Source organism: Heterodontus francisci, unplaced genomic scaffold (genome assembly GCF_036365525.1).
Source record: "Heterodontus francisci isolate sHetFra1 unplaced genomic scaffold, sHetFra1.hap1 HAP1_SCAFFOLD_1848, whole genome shotgun sequence".
NCBI lineage: Eukaryota > Metazoa > Chordata > Chondrichthyes > Heterodontiformes > Heterodontidae > Heterodontus > Heterodontus francisci.
This window is the reverse complement of record NW_027141096.1, coordinates 7,908-35,060: the sequence shown is the minus strand read 5'-3', so window position 1 is coordinate 35,060 and position 27,153 is coordinate 7,908. Positions and strand designations below refer to the sequence as shown.

The window sequence follows — 27,153 nt, the reverse complement described above, 5'->3', positions numbered from 1 at the left end:
CCACGCCTCCCAGGGTGCTATTGGCGGTTTGAAGTTGGTGGAAAATGGCGGAGGAAACGCGTTCGGAGCTGGAGAAACTGCAAGACGAAGGTGCCGCTTCCTAATCTTTTAACTACACAAAGCGCTGCAGGACGTATACTTCCACATATTAGCGAAGGGAACAAAATAATAAAAATAAAGCACAAACCGAGATCCCCGAATAGGATTGTGCAGCCTGTACGGGATCAGTAGGCAGGCGGGCGGGCCTAGAGTGTCTCCCCAGTGTACACTGGCTTCGCGCCCTGGGCTAGAGTGTATTTTTACTAGAATAGGTTAGTCTAATTTGCTATATTATCTTTAAGTGTATGAAAGCTCAAATTTCATTTTAAAACGAACGATTTGTCAGGGTTAATTTCTTTAGTACTAAAATAATGGGTTTCGCGTGGAAATTTAACAAGTATGTGACATTTGATTTAAAATAACTAATTCATACTTTTTTAAACAAAACAATTAACCTGGTACGCGGAATCATTTCTACTGCAAGTGAAATGACAGATCTGGTTTACTTTATTTTAAAAAACATTTTTTCTTTAAATTGCTGTGAAATGTGGGAACCTACCATTCTTCGTCGTTTAATGTGAATTGGCCAATCTGATTATGATCCAGTGTATATTTAACTAGTTCAGATTATACGGTTAAAAAGTAGATAAACACAATATAATGAAAGTATGCGTTAGGGCAGAAAGTTTTGTTACCTTTTTTGATAATTGATCTCATTTTGTCAGCTAACGTCTTGCTTTGAAACGGATATCTTTTTTGTTTATTTTCATGATTTTTTGAATAGTATCTGAAAGTCAATCTAAGTAACTGAATGGAAGCATTAAAACCGCAGCCAAGAATAGTTGCTTGAAAGTTACAACAAAGTATGCATTTGTTCTAAATTTGTAACAATTTGTAATCTTAACTGTTGAACATTCCTAAAAAAAGATGTCAAGTACAATTATTTGATAATGTATGTGACTGTTAACTTGTCACATGATACTATGTAAAAACAGTGCTGGATACATTCAGTGATTCAGGGTTTTGGCAACATGAAAAATCCAGTAGGACCAATACAGTACTAGTTTTGATTGATCAGTAACCCCACAAGTTAGAACATCCTTGTTGCTGCTTTGTACTACAACTGAAGATAACTGTGTGCTTTAAAATTACAATAGTTCACCTGGTGGTAAATTACATTTGCAGACACCTTTGGAATTTAGAACATCTAACTTGATATAAATAATTATCTTCCAAGTGTTAGCTGTAGTTTTTCTAAATATAGTTTTTCAAATAATATGTGGGTTATATTCTGTTTAAAACCTTCTAATTTTTAATCAGCTTGTTGGCAGATACAATTTTATTGAATTTTTTATTAGCATTCTAAAATTTTTATAGTATTAGTCTTGCAGGAGGAAGCTGCTATCAAATGGTAAATAAATGCGGCAAGACACAGTGATTAGAAAGTCAGAACAGGCTGTTGAAATTTTGTGTGCTCTAGATATATAACATATATCAGTCGCCACTATTTTATTCATTTCTGGCTGGCTAACTGTCAGGCTAACGAAGGGAATATATGCTGGCTCTATAACTGTTTCCTCGTCAGGAATGCAGAGGCTATTTAATGCGTATGTGCTATTGGGAAAAAAAGCTGATAGCTAGTGTATGTGTTAAAAGCATTTGAACTTGAAAGGTATTTCTGGAAATTACTTGTTCAAAACCAGGAGGAATTTGTTTTTTGAAAACTAGCAAGTTTGAATTTAACTAAAGTATTTATTTATTTTGGAATAAAATTTTATTCTGTATTAACTGATCTATATTTGTAAAACTATTTAATCTTTAAAGTTTTTGACTCATTATTTTCCATTTCTGAATTTTGTCTTCAGAATTAACATTAGTTTAATCAGATTTCAAACTGATTGTCAGAGATTTGAAGAATTATCTCTCTAATTTGTTTGATCACTGGAACTACATGTATTCTGTTGGATGTTACTACTGCCGAGTAAGAAATGAAAAATAAGACAAGATAAAAATTCACACAGTAAAAACTGAACTTGCTGGAACTGTAGCTCTTAGCATAATTGAATATAACTTGCCTATGTGAATCATTCTCTTGGAAATGCTGCCCATCTTGGCACTACTTTTGGTCATCAGTTATTTTAGGATGTTGTCATTCTGGTGCTGTGAAGTAAAAATGCTCCCCCCAACACGCGTTATAATGTAACACCTGAAAGTCTACAATTTGTACAGTCATTGGTGAATGTTTGCTCAGTGTGGACCTTTTGGTCTACCAAAATGTGTACTGTTTTGGTCCTGTGAATTTTCTTTGGGGTCCAAGAAACAGGAGCACTGGATTAATCCTGCCCTGAAACTGAAATATAGAGTCCATCCATCTATGAAATGGTTTCTCAGTGCCTGCATCTACTGTATCTGACAAACAGTGGAAGAGACTACTGGTTCAGTCAGTGCGCACCCACAGAAGCTCCCTAAATACTTAATGAGGTTGCTGCATCCGTCAAAGTGCTCGATAAAAGTATCTCATCTTGGTAAGTTGTTTCGACTCCACCAGGACCAGAAGAGAAGGAAGAGAAAACTGTGAAAACTAAGACTGTTTCTTCCAGTAATGAAGGAGAAAGTTCAACTCGAAGTGCAGAGAAAAGAGCAGCTGACGAGAAAAATCAAGATGACTCTGCTGCTGGAGATACAAACAACAAACCCACCCCTGCAAAAGTTTCCAAAATTGGATTTTCAATAGGAAGTATGACCGTAAAGAAGCCAGCCCCAATATCCATCAAATTAGGAGCAAATGTAAGTAATTTTTTTTGCTTTTGATGTGTCGAAAGGGTATTTGTAGTTTATCGCAACGGATATTTCTAATTGCAGAATCATTATTTACATGGTCCTGTGACTTTTCAAGCATTGGGCAAGTTCAACAGTGGAAGGGAGGAGGAGTTCAGAACCAAACAGTGCATAAACTGAAATCAGCATAATTCAAGCAGAGGAATTGGGGCTGGTAATGAAATGCTGAACCTTATATATGAGCAGTAAAGCCATATTAAATGGTTGTATTGAACACCAAATGAAAACATGTATGCAATGCTAAATTGCATCAATTTTAACCTGATTCTGCTAATGGCCTCCCACTTGAGAGAAATGTAATTAATCTTAAGTATATGAACAATGTAGGATTAAAAATGTTAATACTCTGTTGTGCTGAGAATCATCACATATGCAGTTTATCCCTAGAATGTTTGTAAGCAGTTGCTGCAAGGAAGTAAGGATTCTCCCAGTGCAAATCTTCAACATTACATTTTAAATGCATTGCTTACTTTTAGTAAATGTAAAATTTAACATTTAGAAGTTGCAAACAAAGCTGAACATTTGAAGTAGGCAAACACATAATTGTAATAATAGCTTTAATCATTGTAACATGGTTTTGATGCTGATATGAGGTGTGTAAATTCATATTACCAGTCCAAATTTGGATTATGTTGCTCTAATGTTGAATATATGTACACAAATTATATTTTGGAATATTCTTTTGGAACTATTTGTACACTACTGTACTCAAGCTGTTTAATAAATATACAGAAAAGTGGGACAAATTGAGCATTTTCAAGACTGAGTTCAGTAGATTTTTGGTAGGTAAGGGTGTTGGGAATATTGAACAAAGGCCAATAAATGTAGTTAAGGAGCAGATTAGCCATTGCTAATTGAATTGTGGAACAAGGTCAAGGGGCTAAATAACTTACTCCTGTTCCAATGTTCTGACTACAAAACAAAAATGTTTAGACGTACCGCTCATTAGCAGAATGAAGAGTCCCCATTGTTAATATTCATGAAAGCAGTTGAGGGTGGAGAAGTGGGTGGTTAATTGGATTTTTTTAAAGTGCATTTTTCAATTTCTCAGCATGCTCATCTAGTGTGTCTCTGAGCTTTATAACCCAGAGGTCTCGGGTTTGATCTATAGTTTTTATTAAGTTAGCTAATCTTAACTTAGGTTGAGGCACTGAAATTAGTTTTAGCAATCTTAGATTGGAGGTGGTGGAAGAGCAGCTTGACCTCCGCTGGAACTGCATATCTATGAACATTGGACGAGGATACGATCAGGTTCAGTTATAGTGCTCCTTTAGTTGAATAATCTACTTTAAAAAGTAAAAGAAATCATTACCTTTTCAGTAAAACTGCAGATCAGTTCTAGAAATCTATTATTTTACCAGTTGTCACCACACAGGATATAAGTACTTGTTTGTAGTTTCCTGTATAATACATTCCATGCCACTTATCTTTGCACAGAATGGAGATGCTTTTTCAAGTAGAAGTCACTAGCCAAGTCACTCTTGCTCTCCTTTCAGTGGTCAGAAGCATTGGGGGCCCGAGACCAGCTTGGATATTCAACTTAAAAACTGATGCAGAGGACTTTATTTTGGAGGCAATGGGGAGGGATGGAAGAGAGGCAAGAAAGATTAAATAAACTGATTGAAAATCCAAGAAGCAAGATAGAATGTGAAACGTGTATTTGCATTTCTGACCAAACTAAGTTAATCAGGCATTAAGTTGCTCAGTGGGGAATTAATTCCTTTGGGCAAATTTCCTTGTACTTGATTAAAATTTCTACAATTTTAGATTTTTCATTCCTGCCTCGGTGGCACTGGGAGGACTAAATGGAAAGATAATATACTGTAAATGGCACGATTTTGCAAAGTGTAGATGATAGGTGTTCACATACACAAATTCTTAGGTGATAGGGCAGTGGTTAGCACCGCAGCCTCACAGCTCTAGCGACCCGGGTTCGATTCTGGGTACTGCCTGTGTGGAGTTTGCAAGTTCTCCCTGTGACCGCATGGGTTTTCGCCGGGTGCTCCGGTTTCCTCCCACAGCCAGATGTTACCAAGAATGAAAGACTTTAGATATCAGGAGAGGTTGGAAAAGTTGGGACTGTTCTCCTTGGAACAGAGAAAGTTAAGAGCTGACCTAATGGAAGTTTTCATCATGATAGGGTTTGTTAGAGTAGACAAAGAGGACCTACTCTCTCTGGCAAGTGGGTCGTAGATTAAAAATCATCGGGGAGATGAGCTCAATAGTGTTTTTTGTTTTATATTGGATCACCTTTTTTGTTTTATATTGGATCACCCTAGCAATGCATCCTAACGCTCAATTTACATTTGCTGTAGCCTCGCAGCACTGTTCATGAACTGTTAGGGGCTCATGTTCTATAACACCTAGGTTCTCTTTCCTCCTTAACAGTGTTTATTTCAGAGCCCTGCATGGTATACACATGGTTGACATCTGTCATACATGGGCCCATTTCTATCATAGTATCTTGATCTGATTGTTTTTTTTCTCATCTAAGATTAACTCAAATTTTTGTGTCATCTGCAAACTTTCCCCCAATGCCTTCATCCAGTTTATCTAATAGATTTTTTAGTGGGTGGGGTATGATGAAGGTACAGACAAATCTGGGGATATGTCTACAGATCATTGAAAGTGTTAGGATAAGTTGAGAAGGCTGTTAAGAAAGCATATGGAATCCTTGACTTTATTAATGGAGGAAAAGAGTGCAGAAGCAAGAAGTTATGCTAAAACTTTATTTTTAAAAAACTGTTTGTGTTAGTTGGAATATTGTGTTCAATTCTGGGCACCACACTTTAGGAAGGATGTCATGACTTTGGAGAGGATGCAAAACCAATGATGAGGGACTTCAGTTATGTGGCGAGATTGGATTATCCAGGGTTGCTCTTCCTAGAGGAGATTTGATAGGGATGTTCAAAATCGTGAATGGTTTTGATGGAGCAAATAAGGAGAAACTGCTTCCAGTGACAGAAGGGCTGGTAACCGGAGGGCAAAATTTGAGGTAATTGGCAGAAGAAACTTTTTTTTTTTTGCACATTGACTTGTGATCTGGAATGCACTACCTGAAAGGGTGTTGGAAAATAAAATTTATTATTAACATTCAAATGAGAATTGGCTAAACACCTGAAGGGAAAAAATTTACAGGCCAACAGGGAGGATGCATGGGAATGGGATTAATCGAATAGCTCTACTGTGCTCATTCTGTGATTGTGAAGCACAGTGGTCTTAACACTGATCCTGCGGTGCAGCACTATTAAGGTTAATATGTTTGGGTAACTGTAAGGCCAAAAACTCAAATCTGTAACATCTAGTTGGGAAACTAGTTTGTTAGGCCTATGTTTGTTTTATTTCGCCTCCAGTGATCTATTTATCAAAACTGAAGTCTCATCATTTATTTCTATTCCCAGAAACCAAAAGAAAGTCCACCTGTTCTAGCTCCAAAGAAACCTTCAGTTGCAGCAGTGTTCAATGAAGATGAGGATGTAAGTACATTTTCTTAAAGTAGTCTTTACACAATATTCTGCATAATATTTCCAAATATAGAAAAGCGCGTTTATATCAAATTTCCAACTTTTAAAAGCTACATTTGAAACAGATTTAGTCTGGTAACTGATTCTGCAACTTACAACACTTGAAGATGCCCATTTAAAAAAAGGCAGAGATTTGAGGAGTAGTTGGAATGACACTATTTACATTTTTTGGCCGACAGACCATATAGGTGCGTCATATTGTGGTTACTGATCCTATTTCCAGTTCAACTGTGCTGTCATAAAAGTAGTAGTAAAATGCTAGTGCTGTGAGTTGGTCCTACCCTCAGAGAAAGCAAGAGAGAAATATTTAGAATGGAGCTTATTCTGTATTGCATAAATAAAAAGCTCATAGATCCACTTAATAGTACAACAACAGGTTATATTTATATAGCACCTTTAACGTAATGTCCTAAGGCGCTTCACAGGAGCATTATGAAACAAAATATAACATTGAGTTACATAGTGATATTGGGTCAGATGACCAAAGTCGGTCAAAGAGGTAGGTTTTGAGCAGTGTCTTAAAGGAGGAAAGCAAGGTTATAGGGAGGGAATTCCAGAGCTTAGGGCCTCGACAGCTGAAGGTGCAACAACTAATGGTGGAGTGGTTAAAATCAGGAATGCTCAAGAGGCCAAAATTAGATGATTTCTGATATCTCAGAGGGTTGTCGGGCTGGAGGAGATTACAGGGTTAGGGAGGGGTGAGGCCATGGAGTGATTTGAAAACAAGGATGAGAATTTTAAAATCAAGATGTTGTTTGACTGGGAGCCACTGTAGGTCAGTGAGCACAGGAGTGACAGGTGAACAGGCTTGGTGCGAATTAAGACATGCCCAGCAAAATTTTGGATGACCTCAATTTTATGGAAGGTAGACTGTTGAAGACCAGCCAGGCCTGTATTGAAATAGCCAAGTCTAGATGTAACAGAGGCATGAATGAGGGTTTCAGAAGCAAGTGAGCTGAAACGGTGAAATCGGGCGATGTAATGGAGGTGGAAATAGGGGGTCTTCATGATATTGCGTATATGTGGTTGGAAGTTCACCTCGGGCAAATATGACACCAAGGTTGCGAACAGACTGGTTTAGTCCCAGAATGTGGCCAGCGAGAGGGATAGAGTCTGTATCCATGGAATGGGGTTTGGAGCAGGGACTGAAAATAATGGCTTCAATCTTCCTGACATTTAATTGGAGGAAGTTTCTGCTCATCCAGTATTGGATGTCAAATAAACAGTTGGATAATTTAGCAACAGTGGAGCAATCAAGAGAGGTGGTGGTGAGGTAGAGCTGGGTGTTGTCAATGTACAAGTGAAAACTAATGCTGCCCTCTTGGATGATGTCACCAAGGGGCAGCATGTAGATGCAAAATAAGAGGGGGCCAAGGATAGATTCTTGGGGGAAGACCAGAGATAATGGTGCGGGAGCAGGAAGAGAAGCCATTATGTGGTTTTCTGGCTACGATTAGAGAAGTAAAGAATGGAACCAGGTAACAGTAGACTCACCCAGCTGGACGGCACTTGAGAGGCATTGGAGGATGGTGTGGTCAATCGTGCCAAAGGCTGCAGGCAGATCGATAACAGCAAAGAGAGATAGTTTACCTTTGTCACAGTCACATAGATTGTCATTTGTGATGTTGATGAGAGCTGTTTCAGTACTGTTGCAGGGTGGAGATCTGATTGAAGGGATTCAAACATGGAGTTCCGGGAAAGATGGGCATGGATTTGAGAGGCGATAACACGTTCAAGGGCTTTGGAGAGGAAAGAGAGGTTGGAGGTGGGGCGGTAGTTTGCATGGACAGTGTGGTCAAGGGCTGTTTTTTTTTTTAAGGAGAGGGATGGTGACGGCAGATTTAAAGGAGAGAGGGAAAACACCTGAAAATAGAGAACCTTTAACAATATCGGCTAACGTGGGTTTATCCTGCTGGGCTAGAACTAAAGCTGAATTCTAGTTCCAACATTTAGGTTGCCAGTAAACTGAGGCACAAATACTACAAAGCAGCAGGTCTACTGAGGGCTTCATGAGAAGTATTCTCAGTGCCATTCCCCAAGATGTTCTCTTGGTATAACAATGAGCTGGTAATTTTGAGGTTTGTCTGTACATGAGTGGAATAACTCAGCTGACAACTATAACTTTTTTTCTAATATTTTTGGATAAAAAACAGAAAGGAAGCTTGCCTTTATGTTACAGCTGGTATCAACTGAATTTAGGAACAAAACACTGAGGAACTGCTGCCCAGTTACACACAAGTTGGGATTGGACTAAGATCAAGTAGGAAGACAAAGAAACTTCTTTAAAAGCCCGTGAGGACTTATGAGTTATAAATAGAGGCTTCGGCCACAGAAGCAAAGTGGTAATTATGAGTCTATATACAGTTAGTATGTAAATGCCATGGAGAGGGTACAGAAGAAACTTACAAGGACAATACCAGGCATGAATGGCTTTAGCTGGAGAAATTAGTGCTCTTTTTACCAGAAAAGAAGTTAAGGTATCTTCTAAGATTTCAGAATGACAAGGTATTTGATTAAGTGAATAGCAGAAATTGGTTTCTACTGTTTGAGTAGAATTAGAGGACATAAAATTAAGATCATTATCAAAAGTATTAAGGAGCAGGCTTGGTGATTTTATTGTACTGTTCAAACATGGAATTACTTAGCAGAAACTGGTACAAACAGTCCATAATAGCTTTTCAAATGTGAAATGGATAAATGTTCAAACTGAAAAAAAATTGAAAGGATGGGAAGAAAGGTTAGGGGAATTGAACTAAGGATAGTGTCAAGAGCAGGCTCAAGCATGATGGGATAAATGGCCTCGAAGTAAAATGTTACAACCAGAAAAGGGAACAGGAGCATAGTGGTAATGTTACTGGACGGGCAATCCGGAGGTCAAGACCATTGCTCTGGAGACAAGGTTTCAAATCCCACCATGGAATGTTGAATAAAAAGCTAGTCTCAGTAATGTGACCATGAAACTGCTGGATTGTCTTTAAAAACCCACTGGTTCGATAATGTCCTTTAGCCATCTGTCCCCAGTCTGGCCTACATGTGACTCCAGACCCAGGTACAGAATGTGCACTGGTCGGGCGACTTTGATGCCCATCACCAAGACTGGCTTGGTAGCATCACGACTGACTGAACTGGCCGAGTCCTGAAGGGCTGATCAGCCAGACTGGGCCTATGACAGGTGGTGAGGGAACCAACAAGAGGGAGGAACTGACTTGACTGTGTCCTCACCAATCTACCTGTCTCAGATTTTATTTTGTTATTTTATTTAGAGAGACAGCACAGAAACAGGCCCTTCGGCGCACCGAGTCTGTGCCGACCATCAACCACCCATTTATACTAATCCTACACTAATCCCATATTCCTACCACATCCCCACCTTCCCTATATTCCCCTACCGCCTACCTATACTAGGGGCAATTTATAATGGCCAATTTACCTGTCAACCTGCAAGTCTTTGGTTGTGGGAGGAAACCGGAGCACCCGGCGAAAACCCACGCGGTCACAGGGAGAACTTGCAAACTCCGCACAGGCAGTACCGAGAATTGAACCCGGTCGCTGGAGCTGTGAGGCTGCGGTGCGAACCACTGCGCCACTGTGGAGTGACCATCGCACAATCCTTGGGGATACCAAGTCCTCTTCACACTGGGGATACCCTCCATCGTGTTGTGCTGCTGTACTACCTTGTTAAATGGGGGAGATTCAGAACAGATAGAGCAGCTCAAATCTGGGCATCCAGGCAGTGCTGTTGACCATCAACAGCAGAATTGTATTCAGCCACAATCTGTAATCTCATGGTCTGGCATATCCGTCATTCTACCATTAGCATCAACCCTGGTTCAATGAAGAGTGTAGGAGAACTTGCCAGGGGCAGCAGCAGGCATACTTAATGAAGTGCCAAACTGGTGACGCTGCAATACATGACAACATGCATGTCATGTTTTCCCCGCCCCCTCTCTTTTCCCCGCCCCCTCTCTTTTCCCCGCCCCCTCTCTTTTCCCCGCCCCCTCTCTTTTCCCCGCCCCCTCTCTTTTCCCCGCCCCCTCTCTTTTCCCCGCCCCCTCTCTTTTCCCCGCCCCCTCTCTTTTCCCCGCCCCCTCTCTTTTCCCCGCCCCCTCTCTTTTCCCCGCCCCCTCTCTTTTCCCCGCCCCCTCTCTTTTCCCCGCCCCCTCTCTTTTCCCCGCCCCCTCTCTTTTCCCCGCCCCCTCTCTTTTCCCCGCCCCCTCTCTTTTCCCCGCCCCCTCTCTTTTCCCCGCCCCCTCTCTTTTCCCCGCCCCCTCTCTTTTCCCCGCCCCCTCTCTTGTCCCCGCCCCCTCTCTTGTCCCCGCCCCCTCTCTTGTCCCCGCCCCCTCTCTTGTCCCCGCCCCCTCTCTTGTCCCCGCCCCCTCTCTTGTCCCCGCCCCCTCTCTTGTCCCCGCCCCCTCTCTTGTCCCCGCCCCCTCTCTTGTCCCCGCCCCCTCTCTTGTCCCCGCCCCCTCTCTTGTCCCCGCCCCCTCTCTTGTCCCCGCCCCCTCTCTTGTCCCCGCCCCCTCTCTTGTCCCCGCCCCCTCTCTTGTCCCCGCCCCCTCTCTTGTCCCCGCCCCCTCTCTTGTCCCCGCCCCCTCTCTTGTCCCCGCCCCCTCTCTTGTCCCCGCCCCCTCTCTTGTCCCCGCCCCCTCTCTTGTCCCCGCCCCCTCTCTTGTCCCCGCCCCCTCTCTTGTCCCCGCCCCCTCTCTTGTCCCCGCCCCCTCTCTTGTCCCCGCCCCCTCTCTTGTCCCCGCCCCCTCTCTTGTCCCCGCCCCCTCTCTTGTCCCCGCCCCCTCTCTTGTCCCCGCCCCCTCTCTTGTCCCCGCCCCCTCTCTTGTCCCCGCCCCCTCTCTTGTCCCCGCCCCCTCTCTTGTCCCCGCCCCCTCTCTTGTCCCCGCCCCCTCTCTTGTCCCCGCCCCCTCTCTTGTCCCCGCCCCCTCTCTTGTCCCCGCCCCCTCTCTTGTCCCCGCCCCCTCTCTTGTCCCCGCCCCCTCTCTTGTCCCCGCCCCCTCTCTTGTCCCCGCCCCCTCTCTTGTCCCCGCCCCCTCTCTTGTCCCCGCCCCCTCTCTTGTCCCCGCCCCCTCTCTTGTCCCCGCCCCCTCTCTTGTCCCCGCCCCCTCTCTTGTCCCCGCCCCCTCTCTTGTCCCCGCCCCCTCTCTTGTCCCCGCCCCCTCTCTTGTCCCCGCCCCCTCTCTTGTCCCCGCCCCCTCTCTTGTCCCCGCCCCCTCTCTTGTCCCCGCCCCCTCTCTTGTCCCCGCCCCCTCTCTTGTCCCCGCCCCCTCTCTTGTCCCCGCCCCCTCTCTTGTCCCCGCCCCCTCTCTTGTCCCCGCCCCCTCTCTTGTCCCCGCCCCCTCTCTTGTCCCCGCCCCCTCTCTTGTCCCCGCCCCCTCTCTTGTCCCCGCCCCCTCTCTTGTCCCCGCCCCCTCTCTTGTCCCCGCCCCCTCTCTTGTCCCCGCCCCCTCTCTTGTCCCCGCCCCCTCTCTTGTCCCCGCCCCCTCTCTTGTCCCCGCCCCCTCTCTTGTCCCCGCCCCCTCTCTTGTCCCCGCCCCCTCTCTTGTCCCCGCCCCCTCTCTTGTCCCCGCCCCCTCTCTTGTCCCCGCCCCCTCTCTTGTCCCCGCCCCCTCTCTTGTCCCCGCCCCCTCTCTTGTCCCCGCCCCCTCTCTTGTCCCCGCCCCCTCTCTTGTCCCCGCCCCCTCTCTTGTCCCCGCCCCCTCTCTTGTCCCCGCCCCCTCTCTTGTCCCCGCCCCCTCTCTTGTCCCCGCCCCCTCTCTTGTCCCCGCCCCCTCTCTTGTCCCCGCCCCCTCTCTTGTCCCCGCCCCCTCTCTTGTCCCCGCCCCCTCTCTTGTCCCCGCCCCCTCTCTTGTCCCCGCCCCCTCTCTTGTCCCCGCCCCCTCTCTTGTCCCCGCCCCCTCTCTTGTCCCCGCCCCCTCTCTTGTCCCCGCCCCCTCTCTTGTCCCCGCCCCCTCTCTTGTCCCCGCCCCCTCTCTTGTCCCCGCCCCCTCTCTTGTCCCCGCCCCCTCTCTTGTCCCCGCCCCCTCTCTTGTCCCCGCCCCCTCTCTTGTCCCCGCCCCCTCTCTTGTCCCCGCCCCCTCTCTTGTCCCCGCCCCCTCTCTTGTCCCCGCCCCCTCTCTTGTCCCCGCCCCCTCTCTTGTCCCCGCCCCCTCTCTTGTCCCCGCCCCCTCTCTTGTCCCCGCCCCCTCTCTTGTCCCCGCCCCCTCTCTTGTCCCCGCCCCCTCTCTTGTCCCCGCCCCCTCTCTTGTCCCCGCCCCCTCTCTTGTCCCCGCCCCCTCTCTTGTCCCCGCCCCCTCTCTTGTCCCCGCCCCCTCTCTTGTCCCCGCCCCCTCTCTTGTCCCCGCCCCCTCTCTTGTCCCCGCCCCCTCTCTTGTCCCCGCCCCCTCTCTTGTCCCCGCCCCCTCTCTTGTCCCCGCCCCCTCTCTTGTCCCCGCCCCCCTCTCTTGTCCCCGCCCCCCCTCTTGTCCCCGCCCCCCCTCTTGTCCCCGCCCCCCCTCTTGTCCCCGCCCCCCCTCTTGTCCCCGCCCCCCCTCTTGTCCCCGCCCCCCCTCTTGTCCCCGCCCCCCCTCTTGTCCCCGCCCCCCCTCTTGTCCCCGCCCCCCCTCTTGTCCCCGCCCCCCCTCTTGTCCCCGCCCCCCCTCTTGTCCCCGCCCCCCCTCTTGTCCCCGCCCCCCCTCTTGTCCCCGCCCCCCCTCTTGTCCCCGCCCCCCCTCTTGTCCCCGCCCCCCCTCTTGTCCCCGCCCCCCCTCTTGTCCCCGCCCCCCCTCTTGTCCCCGCCCCCCCTCTTGTCCCCGCCCCCCCTCTTGTCCCCGCCCCCCCTCTTGTCCCCGCCCCCCCTCTTGTCCCCGCCCCCCCTCTTGTCCCCGCCCCCCCTCTTGTCCCCGCCCCCCCTCTTGTCCCCGCCCCCCCTCTTGTCCCCGCCCCCCCTCTTGTCCCCGCCCCCCCTCTTGTCCCCGCCCCCCCTCTTGTCCCCGCCCCCCCTCTTGTCCCCGCCCCCCCTCTTGTCCCCGCCCCCCCTCTTGTCCCCGCCCCCCCTCTTGTCCCCGCCCCCCCTCTTGTCCCCGCCCCCCCTCTTGTCCCCGCCCCCCCTCTTGTCCCCGCCCCCCCTCTTGTCCCCGCCCCCCCTCTTGTCCCCGCCCCCCCTCTTGTCCCCGCCCCCCCTCTTGTCCCCGCCCCCCCTCTTGTCCCCGCCCCCCCTCTTGTCCCCGCCCCCCCTCTTGTCCCCGCCCCCCCTCTTGTCCCCGCCCCCCCTCTTGTCCCCGCCCCCCCTCTTGTCCCCGCCCCCCCTCTTGTCCCCGCCCCCCCTCTTGTCCCCGCCCCCCCTCTTGTCCCCGCCCCCCCTCTTGTCCCCGCCCCCCCTCTTGTCCCCGCCCCCCCTCTTGTCCCCGCCCCCCCTCTTGTCCCCGCCCCCCCTCTTGTCCCCGCCCCCCCTCTTGTCCCCGCCCCCCCCTCTTGTCCCCGCCCCCCCCTCTTGTCCCCGCCCCCCCCTCTTGTCCCCGCCCCCCCCTCTTGTCCCCGCCCCCCCCTCTTGTCCCCGCCCCCCCCTCTTGTCCCCGCCCCCCCCTCTTGTCCCCGCCCCCCCCTCTTGTCCCCGCCCCCCCCTCTTGTCCCCGCCCCCCCCTCTTGTCCCCGCCCCCCCCTCTTGTCCCCGCCCCCCCCTCTTGTCCCCGCCCCCCCCTCTTGTCCCCGCCCCCCCCTCTTGTCCCCGCCCCCCCCTCTTGTCCCCGCCCCCCCCTCTTGTCCCCGCCCCCCCCTCTTGTCCCCGCCCCCCCCTCTTGTCCCCGCCCCCCCCTCTTGTCCCCGCCCCCCCCTCTTGTCCCCGCCCCCCCCTCTTGTCCCCGCCCCCCCCTCTTGTCCCCGCCCCCCCCTCTTGTCCCCGCCCCCCCCTCTTGTCCCCGCCCCCCCCTCTTGTCCCCGCCCCCCCCTCTTGTCCCCGCCCCCCCCTCTTGTCCCCGCCCCCCCCTCTTGTCCCCGCCCCCCCCTCTTGTCCCCGCCCCCCCCTCTTGTCCCCGCCCCCCCCTCTTGTCCCCGCCCCCCCCTCTTGTCCCCGCCCCCCCCTCTTGTCCCCGCCCCCCCCTCTTGTCCCCGCCCCCCCCTCTTGTCCCCGCCCCCCCCTCTTGTCCCCGCCCCCCCCTCTTGTCCCCGCCCCCCCCTCTTGTCCCCGCCCCCCCCTCTTGTCCCCGCCCCCCCCTCTTGTCCCCGCCCCCCCCTCTTGTCCCCGCCCCCCCCTCTTGTCCCCGCCCCCCCCTCTTGTCCCCGCCCCCCCCTCTTGTCCCCGCCCCCCCCTCTTGTCCCCGCCCCCCCCTCTTGTCCCCGCCCCCCCCTCTTGTCCCCGCCCCCCCCTCTTGTCCCCGCCCCCCCCTCTTGTCCCCACCCCTGCCCCTTACCTTAAATCTATGTCCCCTGGTTATTGATTCCTCTGCTAAGGGAAAGGTTTCTTCCTATCTATCCTATCCATGCCCCTCATAATATTGTTTCCCTCAATCTGGTCCCCCCCTAAGCCTTGTCTGCTCTCTTCGTAGCTGAAATGCTCCAGCCCAGGCAAAATCCTGGTGAATCTCCTCTGCACCCTCCAGTGCAATCACATCCTTCCTATCGTGTGGTGACCAGAACTGTACACAGTACTCCAGCTGTGGCCTAACAAGCGTACCAGTACGCTTGCTGTGGTGTACAGCCTTTTTAACCTACGCCCAATGGATTTCTTTCAATGGATTGTTTTGAGAGCTTCAAATATGTAGTTAGGGGCAACATTTCAGACCAGTTCTGTTTTAATGTAAGGACTTGCATTTGTATGGCCCCTTTCACATGCTCAGGATACTCCAAGCACTTGATAGATCATAAATAACTTTTGAATTGTATTCACTTCAGTTTTGTAGGTTAATATGATTGCCAATTTGTGCACAAGATTCTGAAAACAACAAACAAATTTAATGACTGGTTCATTTGCTTTGGTGGTGTTGGTGAGGGATGAATATTGACCACAACACCAGGAGAGATCTACTTTTCTTTGATTGGTGCCATGGGATCTTCTGCATCTATCTGAACAGGGAGATGGAGCCTTGGTTTAATGTCTCATCAAAATGGTTAGATTCTAAACCTACCATAATGGATTTTGCATATAGGTCATCCATGGTGAAGAAAAATTATAATCAACTGATACTTTTAAAGTAGTACTTTAAGTCGGGTTCTATTCTCTTTTATCCCATTTTTAAAAAATCACTTTTATGGTTAAAATGAATGTTTACTTCTTCCTGGATAGAGGCTCTTTAAAATAATGTTTCAGTACCCATCCAGGCATTGCAGCTTCCCCATGTAACCAGTGAAGTTGTCTTTGGCAGTTACATTTTCTTGCATTTTGATGCTACTTTTCATTTGGGCGAGCCTCAATCTTGTGTATGCAAGGTGTCATAGCTAAATGGCATGCTAAGCAGGATAGTAAATTTTCTGCAGAGGATGGCTTTTTTCTAAATGGTGAATCTGCATTGGACTTTTGCATCAGGAATCCAGTGAGTGTACAAAATGTCTCCTGGATCTTCTTGATGACTAGAATTTTTTTGCCAACAATTTGGAAAAACCCAATTTTCCAACTGACTTATTTAACTAAGATTAGGCTTGAAATACACCTGTATTATAAAAGGCTGATGAGTGGTTAATGGAATCTTTATTCTATCTGCAGAGTGAGCCTGAGGAAATGCCCCCTGAAGCAAAAATGCGCATGAAGAATATGGGACGGTATGGTTTTAACAATTGCAACATTGAAGATTCAAAGCACAAAAGCCATAACTTAATGGGTGCACTTATTGCTGTATACCAGTGAGACATGATGTTGAATAGTTATTAGTTTTAAGAGTTTTACTGATATTCAGACAAATCCTTGTGGTATGCTGTTTTATTCACAGCTAAAATAGAGGCCAGTGCATGGTTACAAAAGTGTATTGTAAGAAAGCTGGGTTTCAGTACTCTAATAAGTATACACAGAGGAGCCAGATGAATCCTTACAAAGGGATTCAGTTCTCCCCATCAGCATAGCTGTTGGGATGAATGATACATGATTTGGCTTGCTGAACTATTTTGCATTTAATTCAGTTCAGATCAAACTGAATTTAGTTTACTGACATGAAAGCAAAATACTGCGGATGCTGGAAATCTAAAATAAAAACAAGAAATGCTGGAAATACTCAGCAGGTCTGGCAGCATCTGTGGAGAGAGAAGCAGAGTTAACGTTTCGGGTCAGTGACCCTTCTTCGGAACCGGCAAATAACCAGTTGCCAGTTGCATTCGCCAGTTCCGAAGAAGGGTCACTGACCCGAAACGTTAACTCTGCTTCTCTCTCCACAGATGCTGCCAGACCTGCTGAGTATTTCCAGCATTTCTTGTTTTTATTTTAGTTTACTGACTGTCAATTAGGTTATCCTCAAGCTGCTGAGAGGGTGAATTTACTTTTGCCAAATCATCAAAGAAGAAGCCAGAGTACAAGTCATGCTCTAAAAGCTATTTATTGGTTACAATTCACAAATGTTTAATAGACATGTATAAATGAACAGTTATCTAGCAGTTGAGTAGAAAATCTTTAATGGACAGTTACTTAAAATGAGTAGCAATGGTTATACGGGCAATTCAGTGTATCACTAAGTCAGCACTATCTGCTGCTGTGTACTAACCGTAGCAGAATCCAGAATCTGAGATTCTAAATTGGTGAGATTACTTTGAGTTAACAGCTTTGAATAGCCAGCTTATTAAACAGCTCATGTCTTTGTGGATGATTAACGGCATGAAGACTTCACAAAACCTCATCCTCAAGGGTGTAGTTTACTCATTCTCCTTCCTTCATTGGGACCCACATGTTAGCCTTTGGAGTGTTGAATCAATGAACCCTTTTGCCATGGGCCTATCTGTTACACTGGGATATTCAGTTTTGACTCATCCCACATTAAACGAGAGTGATAACTGAGCTTGCTTCACTCTTGTCTTTTTCTGAACTCAGTCACTTATATAGTTAATTAACACTTTTCTCTGACTGCAACTGGCTACTGCAGCTTCACAAGCCAGCACTGCTACCTATCTAATAGTTGCACCCCCAAGGGATCTCCTCCGTGTCCACCATGTAAAGATTCCCATAAAATGAAACCTAGTGAACTGCTTCTACAGAGGCAGCTTGCTGTTTCCAGAAGATTACTACAGACTGTCTGCTACTGCAAACTACTGATTGTCTCACAGTGATTGACAAAATCTTCTATTATATCTTAATTTTAAAGGGAAATTTCCCAACATTAATTTAACCAGTTTAGATGACACTGGTGCCAGAAAGTCAGGCACGCTACTTAGAATTAAGTGAGAATATAATACATATTTTAAGCATACCCAATATTATTCAGTTGGAAGTATGTGAATAAAAGGCTACCTTCACTAAAATTAGATTTACTATAACTTTCACATGCTGTACACCTGTAAAATTGTTATTTTAGTGTAATAAAGTGTTATGCCTTATATTGCAACATACTTTTCAACTTAATTTGTTTCTTCCAAAATGGGATGTTGAATTATGGTTGGTAGGTTATAGTTGGGGAATGATTTTGCATCGTAGGCAAGAATTAGTGGAAAATTACTTGTATTTCCTGAAATCAGAATCTCCTAATTACAAGTTGTACTATTCTCCCCCTTTCAGTTATCTGCCCCACAAGCATTAGTTGATGCTGGGACAAAGTGACTTCTGGTACATCACCCAAGTACCCATTTTTCACAAGATCCTAAAGGCAAGGTCACCAGTCAATTATCCATTCTAAGGTGGGAGGGCAGAGTAGTCTGATCATATTGCCTGATTTTCAGGTGAACATGCTTTCTAGCAGATTGGCTATCAAGCAAGAGCTGTGATTATAGTGTTGGTCCTGTTAGGTCAACATGGTGATTCCTTCCCTGCGCCCGCCCCTCTCTTCTTTCCCAGCAGCCCAGGAGTACAGTGGCCAATGTACCACTCCTATTACTGCTCTGGCTTCGATTAACTAACAGCATAAGCTAGAGAATGTCAATATCTGTATGCTCTCACCAGGTGATACATTTACTATTTAAGCCATCAAGGGAGCTGGAATTCTTGACTTTTAATAGCTAGAAATATTGAAAACATGAATAATAATTAAGGACAAATAAGCATTTCGAAGCAAGACGTTGGGGGCGTGCTGGAACCAATTATGCGTGCATTTAAACCACATAATGTGTACGTTATCATAAAACACAACTTGTAGTCTGTTAGTTGTTCTGTGGGCTTTATATTTACCTATTGCTATATATTGTCTTGTGAATATCTTGTAGAATTTAGAATGACTCACATTTTAACAATGCAGTTATGTTTTGAATTTGATGTTTGCAACCTCAAATCATTTATATGCTTTAGGTAATATTGTGGATGGTGTGAAGCTGTAACAAAATTGACTGGCTCTTGTATTCAACTATATTTGAGTACTACTAGCTTTTTCAGTTAGTTAACATAGTTAACGTTGTTAAACCAGTCGTGTCCTACAATTAGATAATGACTAAACATTCATTTCATTTACCCACTGGTGCCCAATATCCCTTGAATCCATTACCTAATAAAAAGTTAGCAATCTCATTAAAATTAACTGTTGATGAATATTCTCTATAGTCTTACAACTATCAGATCAACTCCATGAAAGTATAATGTGCAAGCTAGTGAAATCCAAAAGTAATCGGAAAGATTTATAAGGAACATTATTATGCTACTTCGTACAGAAGCAATCACTCCTATTTTAATTTTATTAAAGCATCTTTGCTGACAGGAAGAATAAAATAATTTTGAGTACTTGGCTTTTGTTTTAATACATTATAAATGACATGCTATTTTTTAACTGGAGTCCTACTGTTAGAACCATATGATTTGAATTCAGTGATCAATGCTCATGTAAATGTTCTTTTGAGTATAACTTAAGAACTGCTGTAACCAAAAAATCTCATTCGAAAGGGCAGTTGGTCACTGAATTCTAGATAATGTAGTTTAATTATAGAAACTGTGGCTAAAGTTGCACATTTTTATGTATATCTGTTGAAGAGAGAAGCATTTGCAGATATTAGCATGTAAACATTTTCCAGATAATTCCTTGTAAGCTTTAAACCTGGTTTTGAAATGGACAGAGGGAATATTCAAATCTATAAGTTTATGTAAGCAAATTTGAATGAAAATGAACTTTGCTTTAAAAAAAAGTATTTTATACATTGAAGATTAAATAAATATTTGGGAGCATGAAAATATTGCAGTCAAGAGATTGGAGAAATGTAATTTTTTCAGTCCAATATTTGTCAGCAATAATTGTACAAGCAATATATAATTAACTTCCCAGGAAGCAAGTCAGGCAGCATCTCAGAGAAATAGTTAACATTTTAGGTTGATAACATTCCATTAGAACTGAAAAAAGTTAGAGGTATAACAAGTTTTAAGCAAGTACAGAGGTGCAGAAAGGGTGATGGGGAAGAAAGGAAAACTGTGTTGGGGTGAAGGCAAGAGAGAGTAAATGATAAAAGAGATGATGATGTAAGACAAAAGGGGGTGGTAATGGAACAAGTAAAGAAACAAAAGATAGGTCCAGAGGAGGCATTAATGAAAGTAACCATCATCAACAACTACGGTCTGATAAAATGGGGGCAGATCTGAAATTGTTGAACTCAGTTTTGCAAGTCCCGAAGTGCCTAAGTGAAAGATGAGGTGCTGTTCCTCAAGCTTCATTTGAACAGTATAGGAGGTTGAGGATAGTGGGGTCAGGGTGGGAGTGGGCGAAGAATTAAATTGACAGGCAACTGGAAGCTTGGGGTCATGCTTGCGGACTGAACAAAGATGTTCTGTAAAGCAGTCACCCAGTCTGCAATTGGTCTCCCCAGTGTAGAGGAAACCGCGCCATGAGCAGTAAATGCAGTATGCTAAATTGAAAGAAGTACAAGTAAATCACTGTTTCACCTGGGAGGAGTGTTTGGGGCCCTAGATGGTGGAAAAGAAGGAGGTAAAAGGGCAGATGTTGCATTTCATATGCTTTCATGGGAAGGGGAGTGGGTGTGGGGTCATTGAAGAGTGGACCAGGGTGTTGCAGAGATAGTGGTCCCTTTGGGATGCTGAACAGGGAGGGGAAGATGTGTTTTGAGGTGGCAGAAATGACAGAGGATGATCCATTGAATGGAGTGTGGTGGGGTGTAAGATGAGGACAAGAGGAACCCTATTGTGGTTCTGGGAGGGACGGGAAGGGTGTGATTAGATATGGAATAGACACAGTTGAGGGCCCTGTCAACCATGAAGGGGAATCCTCAGTTGAGGATAAAGGAAGATTTATTAGAAACACTGGTATGGAAGATGGCATCATAATAGATGCAACAGACTGAGAAATTGGGAGAATAGAATAGAGTTCTTACCGGATGCAAGGTATGAGGAAGTGTAGTCATGGTACTGTGGGAGTCATGGGCTAATAGTGGAGTCAACGTAGCTGTGGGAGTCAGTTGGCCCCAGCATAGTGCCCTGGCAATTGTCTTTAGGATACAACTCTGTTGCAGCTTTTGCATATTATGTTCCGTTAGCATGGGTTAAATAAGGAAACAAACAGCTAATGTTGCTGTCGCAAAGTCAGTTGAGCAGCTTTAATTGTAAAATACAATAATTTGCTTGTGTTATGTCTTTTGCATTTTACTAAATAATGTTTAAGGACCATAGAGAATTCAACGTTGGGGACTGTGACTTTTATGAATTTAACTTATAAGCTCCCACTCTGAGTTAGAAACACTTGTATATGTTAAAGTGACACAATGCATTTATGCACTCAGTTACACTTTTTGGTAACTTACATTGTCTTTCTGCAGCGAAACACCAACATCAGCCGGACCAAATTCCTTCAACAAGGGAAAACAAGGATTTTCTGACAACCAGAGGTTATGGGAACGGAAAATGAAAAGTCAGCTGCGGAATTTTGGAGACGAAGATTAAATGGCATTGTTCAAAAGCCAGAGTTGAGTGAGCTCTGGGAAGTAGAAAGGAAATTTAGGGATTAAGATGAGTTCAAAATCCTCCAGATTGCTTCGAAATGGAAACCATTTTCAACAATAAGTGTATAATGTATACTTAAGACTTTCTCACCTATAAATTGTAATGAGTGCAATGTGTTTAGTAAACAGTAGATAACCCCTTCATACAATTTCATTGCTGGAATATTCTGACACAAAAATCAGCATTTAGACCTCGTGTTATCTCTTGTAGCTACCGTTGATTATTTTTAGTGTGCCACAATGGGCTATTCTGTTTGGAGTGCTGCAAACTAACATAGCTACATATCAATACTTAAGTAGCAGGGCAAAGTTGTTAATTTTCACACCATTGAAAAGTTCATGGTCATTAATTGCATTGTTTCTAAGAGCAGTTTTATATTTTACAATAGGAGGGATATTTTTGGTTTAAGCAAATTTCATGTCTCTCAAAAATTAAAAATCTGACAATTAAAAACTTAAATTTCCTAGTGCCACACCATTTCTCAGCAAGAGGATGGGCTAATGAGGCATTCCTAGTTTAGTGTATAAACTCAAGTAGGAGTAGTTTAACTTCCAGTTGATGTTCTAACCTTGTGATGCAGAACAGGAAATCACTGTGTGTGGAATGGCAGGGGAAAACCAAGTCCTGTCACTTCATGCACATCAGTACTCCATGATACTGCACTACTTTATTCCAGATTATTATTAATAGGGTCATGGTATTATGTAAAATAATACTTAAATGTCATAATTTGACATGCTCCATTAGAATATGGTAAGTACTATCATTCCTATTCCCACAAGACAAATGCTTAATGAGGAATAGTTGGCAAAGCAATTGCAAGTAAGAGCAGATTAGACACTTGAAGATATAAATTAGAAACTTCACTATTTACAGTTAACTGATGTGGTTGTATCCACATGAATTAGTACAGCCACAGCTTTGCTGCAATTCTTACTGTCCTGTCCTCAGGCTTCAAAAGTCTTGTATTAGTTCTGCTGTACAGCTACAATAAATAAACTCTAAACTGGGATTGTGTTACTGTTCCCAGTGTACCACGTGACATTCTACCGTTGGTCACTAAAACATTGGAGTTTTGGAAGGCTTATCTTCTGGGCTGTTGCTCTTTTGCTGAATCGAATAAATTTATACATTTGTTTAATGATATTCTTTGGTGTGCTAGAATCCCCATTCTAATATCAGGTATGTTCTGTCATTGGGTTGCCCCTTCAAAAATCCTAACAGAAGGCGTTTACCAGTTGTAGCGGAGTCTGTCTGTAGTGAGCTCTGTATAATTTATTCCATTTTCTTCCACTTCCCAGCTCAATGTTTTCTGTGGTATAAATCTGCCAGAAATTTGAAGGTTAGGAATAACATCCTTGAGAATAATTGAGCTATTAATAAGACCTTTGTTGAAAATTTCATCTGTTTGCTATTTGTAGGAAAATTGTGATGGGTTATTTATAAATACATTTGCAAATTTGCTACAAAGAGTGCAGAGAAGAAATATTCCTGCTAAACATTTACAAATCAGGGGAAAGTGTATTGTGTTGTGTAGTCCCAATCCTGAGTACTATATAAAAAAAAGATTCAGTACTTGTACATAATGATGTGAGGAGCACTCATTTCTCCATTCATAATGTCACTGGACTGGGGCTTCATGGTGTAGGATTGACGAAGAGGGCTTTGTACATCATATGATCTTGGGCTGTTTTCATGTTTTTCTTTTAAAGGGTATAAACGCCATAAGAACATGTGACAGTGAAGCACCTAAATGTAGATTTATCTCCCTTTACAACCTGTATATTACAGGCACTTGTTTCCATTTCACACAATCTTTCTAAGATTGTGTAAATATATATAAATTTAGGCAACCTTGTTCACGCAGTAACCTTTTTCAATAAAAGCATATTCAGTGAAATATACCTGAAATTGATGCTGTAAATGTGGCACTATTAGTCCAAAGAATATTTTGCACAACTTGAGGTTGCCAGCGATGTGCAAAATTAATTTTGCTGATACAGTTGCTTCTCTACATTAAGGATTCTTTATGGGGTTTATAACTTTTTCTCACTAATGTATATGAAGCACTTACCTTAATCAAGATCTGGGGCCCCAAGACCTGTCACCTCTATCTGCACTCTTTCCTATGTGCCAATGCTCTTTCTGTAGGCTTTTTAGGGGGTGCATTTTGTAGCCAAGATAGCCTAAGATGGAGTCTGTACAGTCTTCATAGCATCTGGTAAATTGGGGGGCAGTTGACTGATATATGAGATGGTAACAGTAAAATGTGATAGTTGTACTGAGGGGGAGGAATCAGCAAAGCTTTTTACATCAGTGGCTTCTGATGTTGGCAAGTGTGTGCGCATTGATATTTGAGGAAAAGATCCCACTAGCCTGTGATCCTTTCCCTGATTGACCATCAACATTCACTGAGTTCACGCAGGAAGAATGGCCACTTGAGAGTTACTCATTCCAGTACATTTTGAATGAAATATTTTCCTGTTGTCCATTGGAAACGAGAAGAATATTCAGACTTTTTCTAAAACCAAACTTTAAATTTCTCATTCCATGGGGCCTTCCCTATCTGCTCTTTCCACCTTGAGACCAGTTCAATTACAATCATATGTTCACAGGTTGTCTCCTAGACTGGTGTAAAAAGATACAGCCTTCAGTGTAATTATTAATGTCACTCTGGGTGCTTCCTTATCAGTGAACTTGAGGAATCAGCCTGATGTAAATGTCTTTATACCTATATTTTTTCAATTGGAATTGGAGGTGTAATTTTGAACAAAAACTCGCAATAGATGATACTCCTTTGGCTATATCAGTTTATTACTATTCATGGATCCTGCTGGAAGTGTACATGTGTGGATATCGGGTAAGGAAAGGATCAGGCTTGGCTGTGAAATTCCCCACAGTTCAATAGCATGCTGATGCTTACTGTTGAGACTCGCACACGAATAATGATCACAAGTGAGGTACTGAAGCATGCTTGACACCTGTGGAGCATATGGCAACAAGGAGTCATTGTCTTCGAGAGGAGGGAAGAAAAATTGGCAATAAAAGGGAAATAACACTACAAGAAGAACTTCTTTCTTGCAAATAAATTCCTTTTTAACAAATGGACTGGTTTGGGAGTGTAGTGGAAGATGTGAGTTTACTGGTTTTTTTTTTTCCTGGCCTGTTTCATTGAGCGTGTGTCAATGTTTTTATAACTGGATCACTCAAAACCGTCCAAAAACATTGAACAGCAGTGCTTTGTCAGCTATAATCTTTGCCATTCAGTACGTGTCTGTTGGGTACAGGAACTTAGTGACTGCAGCCTTCACAGTAGGTCACTTTGCAGCATTTGTTAGCACTATGAAGACACTATTCAAATGTTTTTAAAGTTGGGAGTACTGTTTTGTAGAGACCATAACTCAGCCATAAAGTGTTTTTTGTGTGACTAACTTATCCTGTTTAGTATTACACCACAGATCTGTATCTGTGATATTGAATTGAGCGCAAAAATTATTTCAGAGCTTCTGTGGCAGTTCTGTTGGCGAACCTGATCATTTGTGTGCTTTTACAGTCATTGCAGTTGATTCGCCCTGACAGGAGGGGGAATATGTGTGTTTTTATTTCTCTCTCTTTAACCTCCCACCCCCCAAAGTCTGCAGGTAATTAGTGAATCGCTTGAAAAGGCTCTTGCCCAATTGGAGGAAAAAAACTTAAATTTCTTTTTATTTTTCAGATTCCACTCAGTCCAGAATTGTAACAAATCTGGAAGTCATTCAACATACAAAAGCTGTGATAGAAACACTTATTTACAATATATAGCAAGAGATTGTGAATCCTTCAGAAAAAAACCCACCTAATTTCTACCCCCCCCCCCCCCCCCCCCGCCCCACCAAAATTCTCGTGTGCTGACTTACAAAATGCAATCTGCTTCACTTTGAAACCAGTGCAGTTGTAGTAAATGCTATACAAAATTATTTTTGCAAATTATCTAGTAGAGTAATTCTTGAGATATCAGATTGTCGCATAATACTTCATTTGATTTTTTTATTAAATACTATGCAGAATTATTTTACTCTGCAGCAGTTGATGGGATGTGAATTGAAGCAATGCCAAATGAGCAGTTTGTTTCAAATGGCTGTCTATTGAAGAAAACCTCTCAGATGGCCAGAATTTATTAAAATCATAATTGCCTTGACCTGTTTACCTGCTTATTATTTTCTTCTAGTTATTTTTTTTCTCGTGTCCCTGAAGCTAGGCATGATTTCTTAATTATCGGGGTAGGTAAGCAACTTACTCTGAAATCCTCTTCTGCCATGACTAGCAGCTAAGTGGTAAAATGGTTGATTTACAATCAAGATTTCCTCTTCTACCTATGGGAATCATGCCTCCCCAGATGGCCAAAATGAGTTCAGGAGCTTCACTTGCAGGGAATCACAGGTGCAAATGCAGATTGTATGCAGGATTTAAATGTTAAAACTTGGAGTACTTTCATATGTTAGTATTTGATTTTCTTCATCTGTAAGACATGCTGTATATAAAGAAGCTTCTGGTTGTCTGTGTTTGCATATGAGGTTGTTTTGTTACGGAAATGTGATTTTTATTGTACTGAAAATGTAAAATTTTGCAAGTTGGGCAGGGAAAATAAAATGCTTTCTGGATCAGCAAATTCTCCATTAAATATTTGCACAATTTATGTGTAGTGAGTTGTGTGATTGGGCACTAAATACATTGCAATATTTAGGAAATATTGTACTGGAAATTGCAGTAGGCAGCTTTTCTTGGTTGAAGAGCACCAGATAACACTCCCTCCTCCTCTGATCCACCTTTCCTGACATGTATGTTGGAACATTAAATTGGGGTCCACCATTCATATCTGGGGTTCAGTGTACAATGTCTAACAACATTTCTTTGAACTGTTACACGTACCGTCATCCAAATTGTACTGGTCGTTTGCCAAGTCAGATCAATTACAGCAGACGTGTGTTAAAACCCATGGGTAAAGTGTACCTCTTACTGGCCAGTGTCACGAAAGACAGAGTTGAATGCAGAAATACATTAATAGTGGTTTATTTAACAGTATTAGCTGCATTATCATAGATGCTATCACCATGAACATAGGAAAAGGAGTCGGCCATTTAGTCCCTTGAGCTTGTTCCACTATTCAATCAGATCATGGGCGATCTGCGACCTAACTCTATACACACATCGAAACCCCATATTCCTTGATATCTGTGGTTAAAAAAATCTATTAATCTTAGATTTAAAATTAATAATTGATCTGCATCAGTTTCTGTTAGTGGAAGGGAGTTCCAAACTTCTACCACCCTTTGTGCGTAGAAGTGTTTCCGAATTTCCCTCCTGAAAGGTGTGGCTTTAATTGTTTGACTATTCCCTTGGTCCTAGACTCCCTGAGCAGTGGAAATAGTTTCTCCCAATCTACCCTATCTCTATTCCCTTAAATATCTTAAAAGCTTCAATCAAATCACCCCTTAATCGTCTAAATTTCAGGAAATACAATCTTTGTGTAATCTTTCATAATTTAATCATTGGAGTCTACTTATCTGAAAATGGTAGCATAGTGGTGATGTTACTGGACTAGTAATCCAGAGTTCAAATCTCATCATGGCAACGGGTGGAATTTAAATTCAATTAACTAATAAATTAAAAGTTAAAAAGCTAGTCTCAGTAGAACAGTGAGTGGTGATGACTGGAACTCGCTGCCCATGAGGG

General features: G+C 44.4%; 1 protein-coding gene across 1 annotated transcript; it reads left to right on the top strand.

Annotated features, from left to right (window-relative positions):
• Window positions 1–26,116, top strand: LOC137362109 (PEST proteolytic signal-containing nuclear protein-like). Its single transcript, XM_068026614.1, has 5 exons — window positions 1–90; window positions 2,588–2,826; window positions 6,279–6,353; window positions 16,087–16,142; window positions 21,258–26,116. Exons 1-5 carry the CDS (start codon window positions 45–47, stop codon window positions 21,379–21,381), a joined length of 540 nt encoding a protein of 179 aa, XP_067882715.1. The 5' UTR covers window positions 1–44; the 3' UTR covers window positions 21,382–26,116.
• The last annotated feature ends 1,037 nt before the right edge of the window (window positions 26,117–27,153 follow it).

Bases quoted from the DNA above. Each gene is read 5' to 3' on its own strand.
- LOC137362109 (XM_068026614.1), top strand. From the start codon at position 45: ATGGCGGAGGAAACGCGTTCGGAGCTGGAGAAACTGCAAGACGAAG. The intron at 91-2,587 runs GTGCCGCTTCCT...CGACTCCACCAG, and splicing joins GGAGAAACTGCAAGACGAAG to GACCAGAAGAGAAGGAAGAG. The intron at 16,143-21,257 runs GTATGGTTTTAA...GTCTTTCTGCAG, and splicing joins CGCATGAAGAATATGGGACG to CGAAACACCAACATCAGCCG.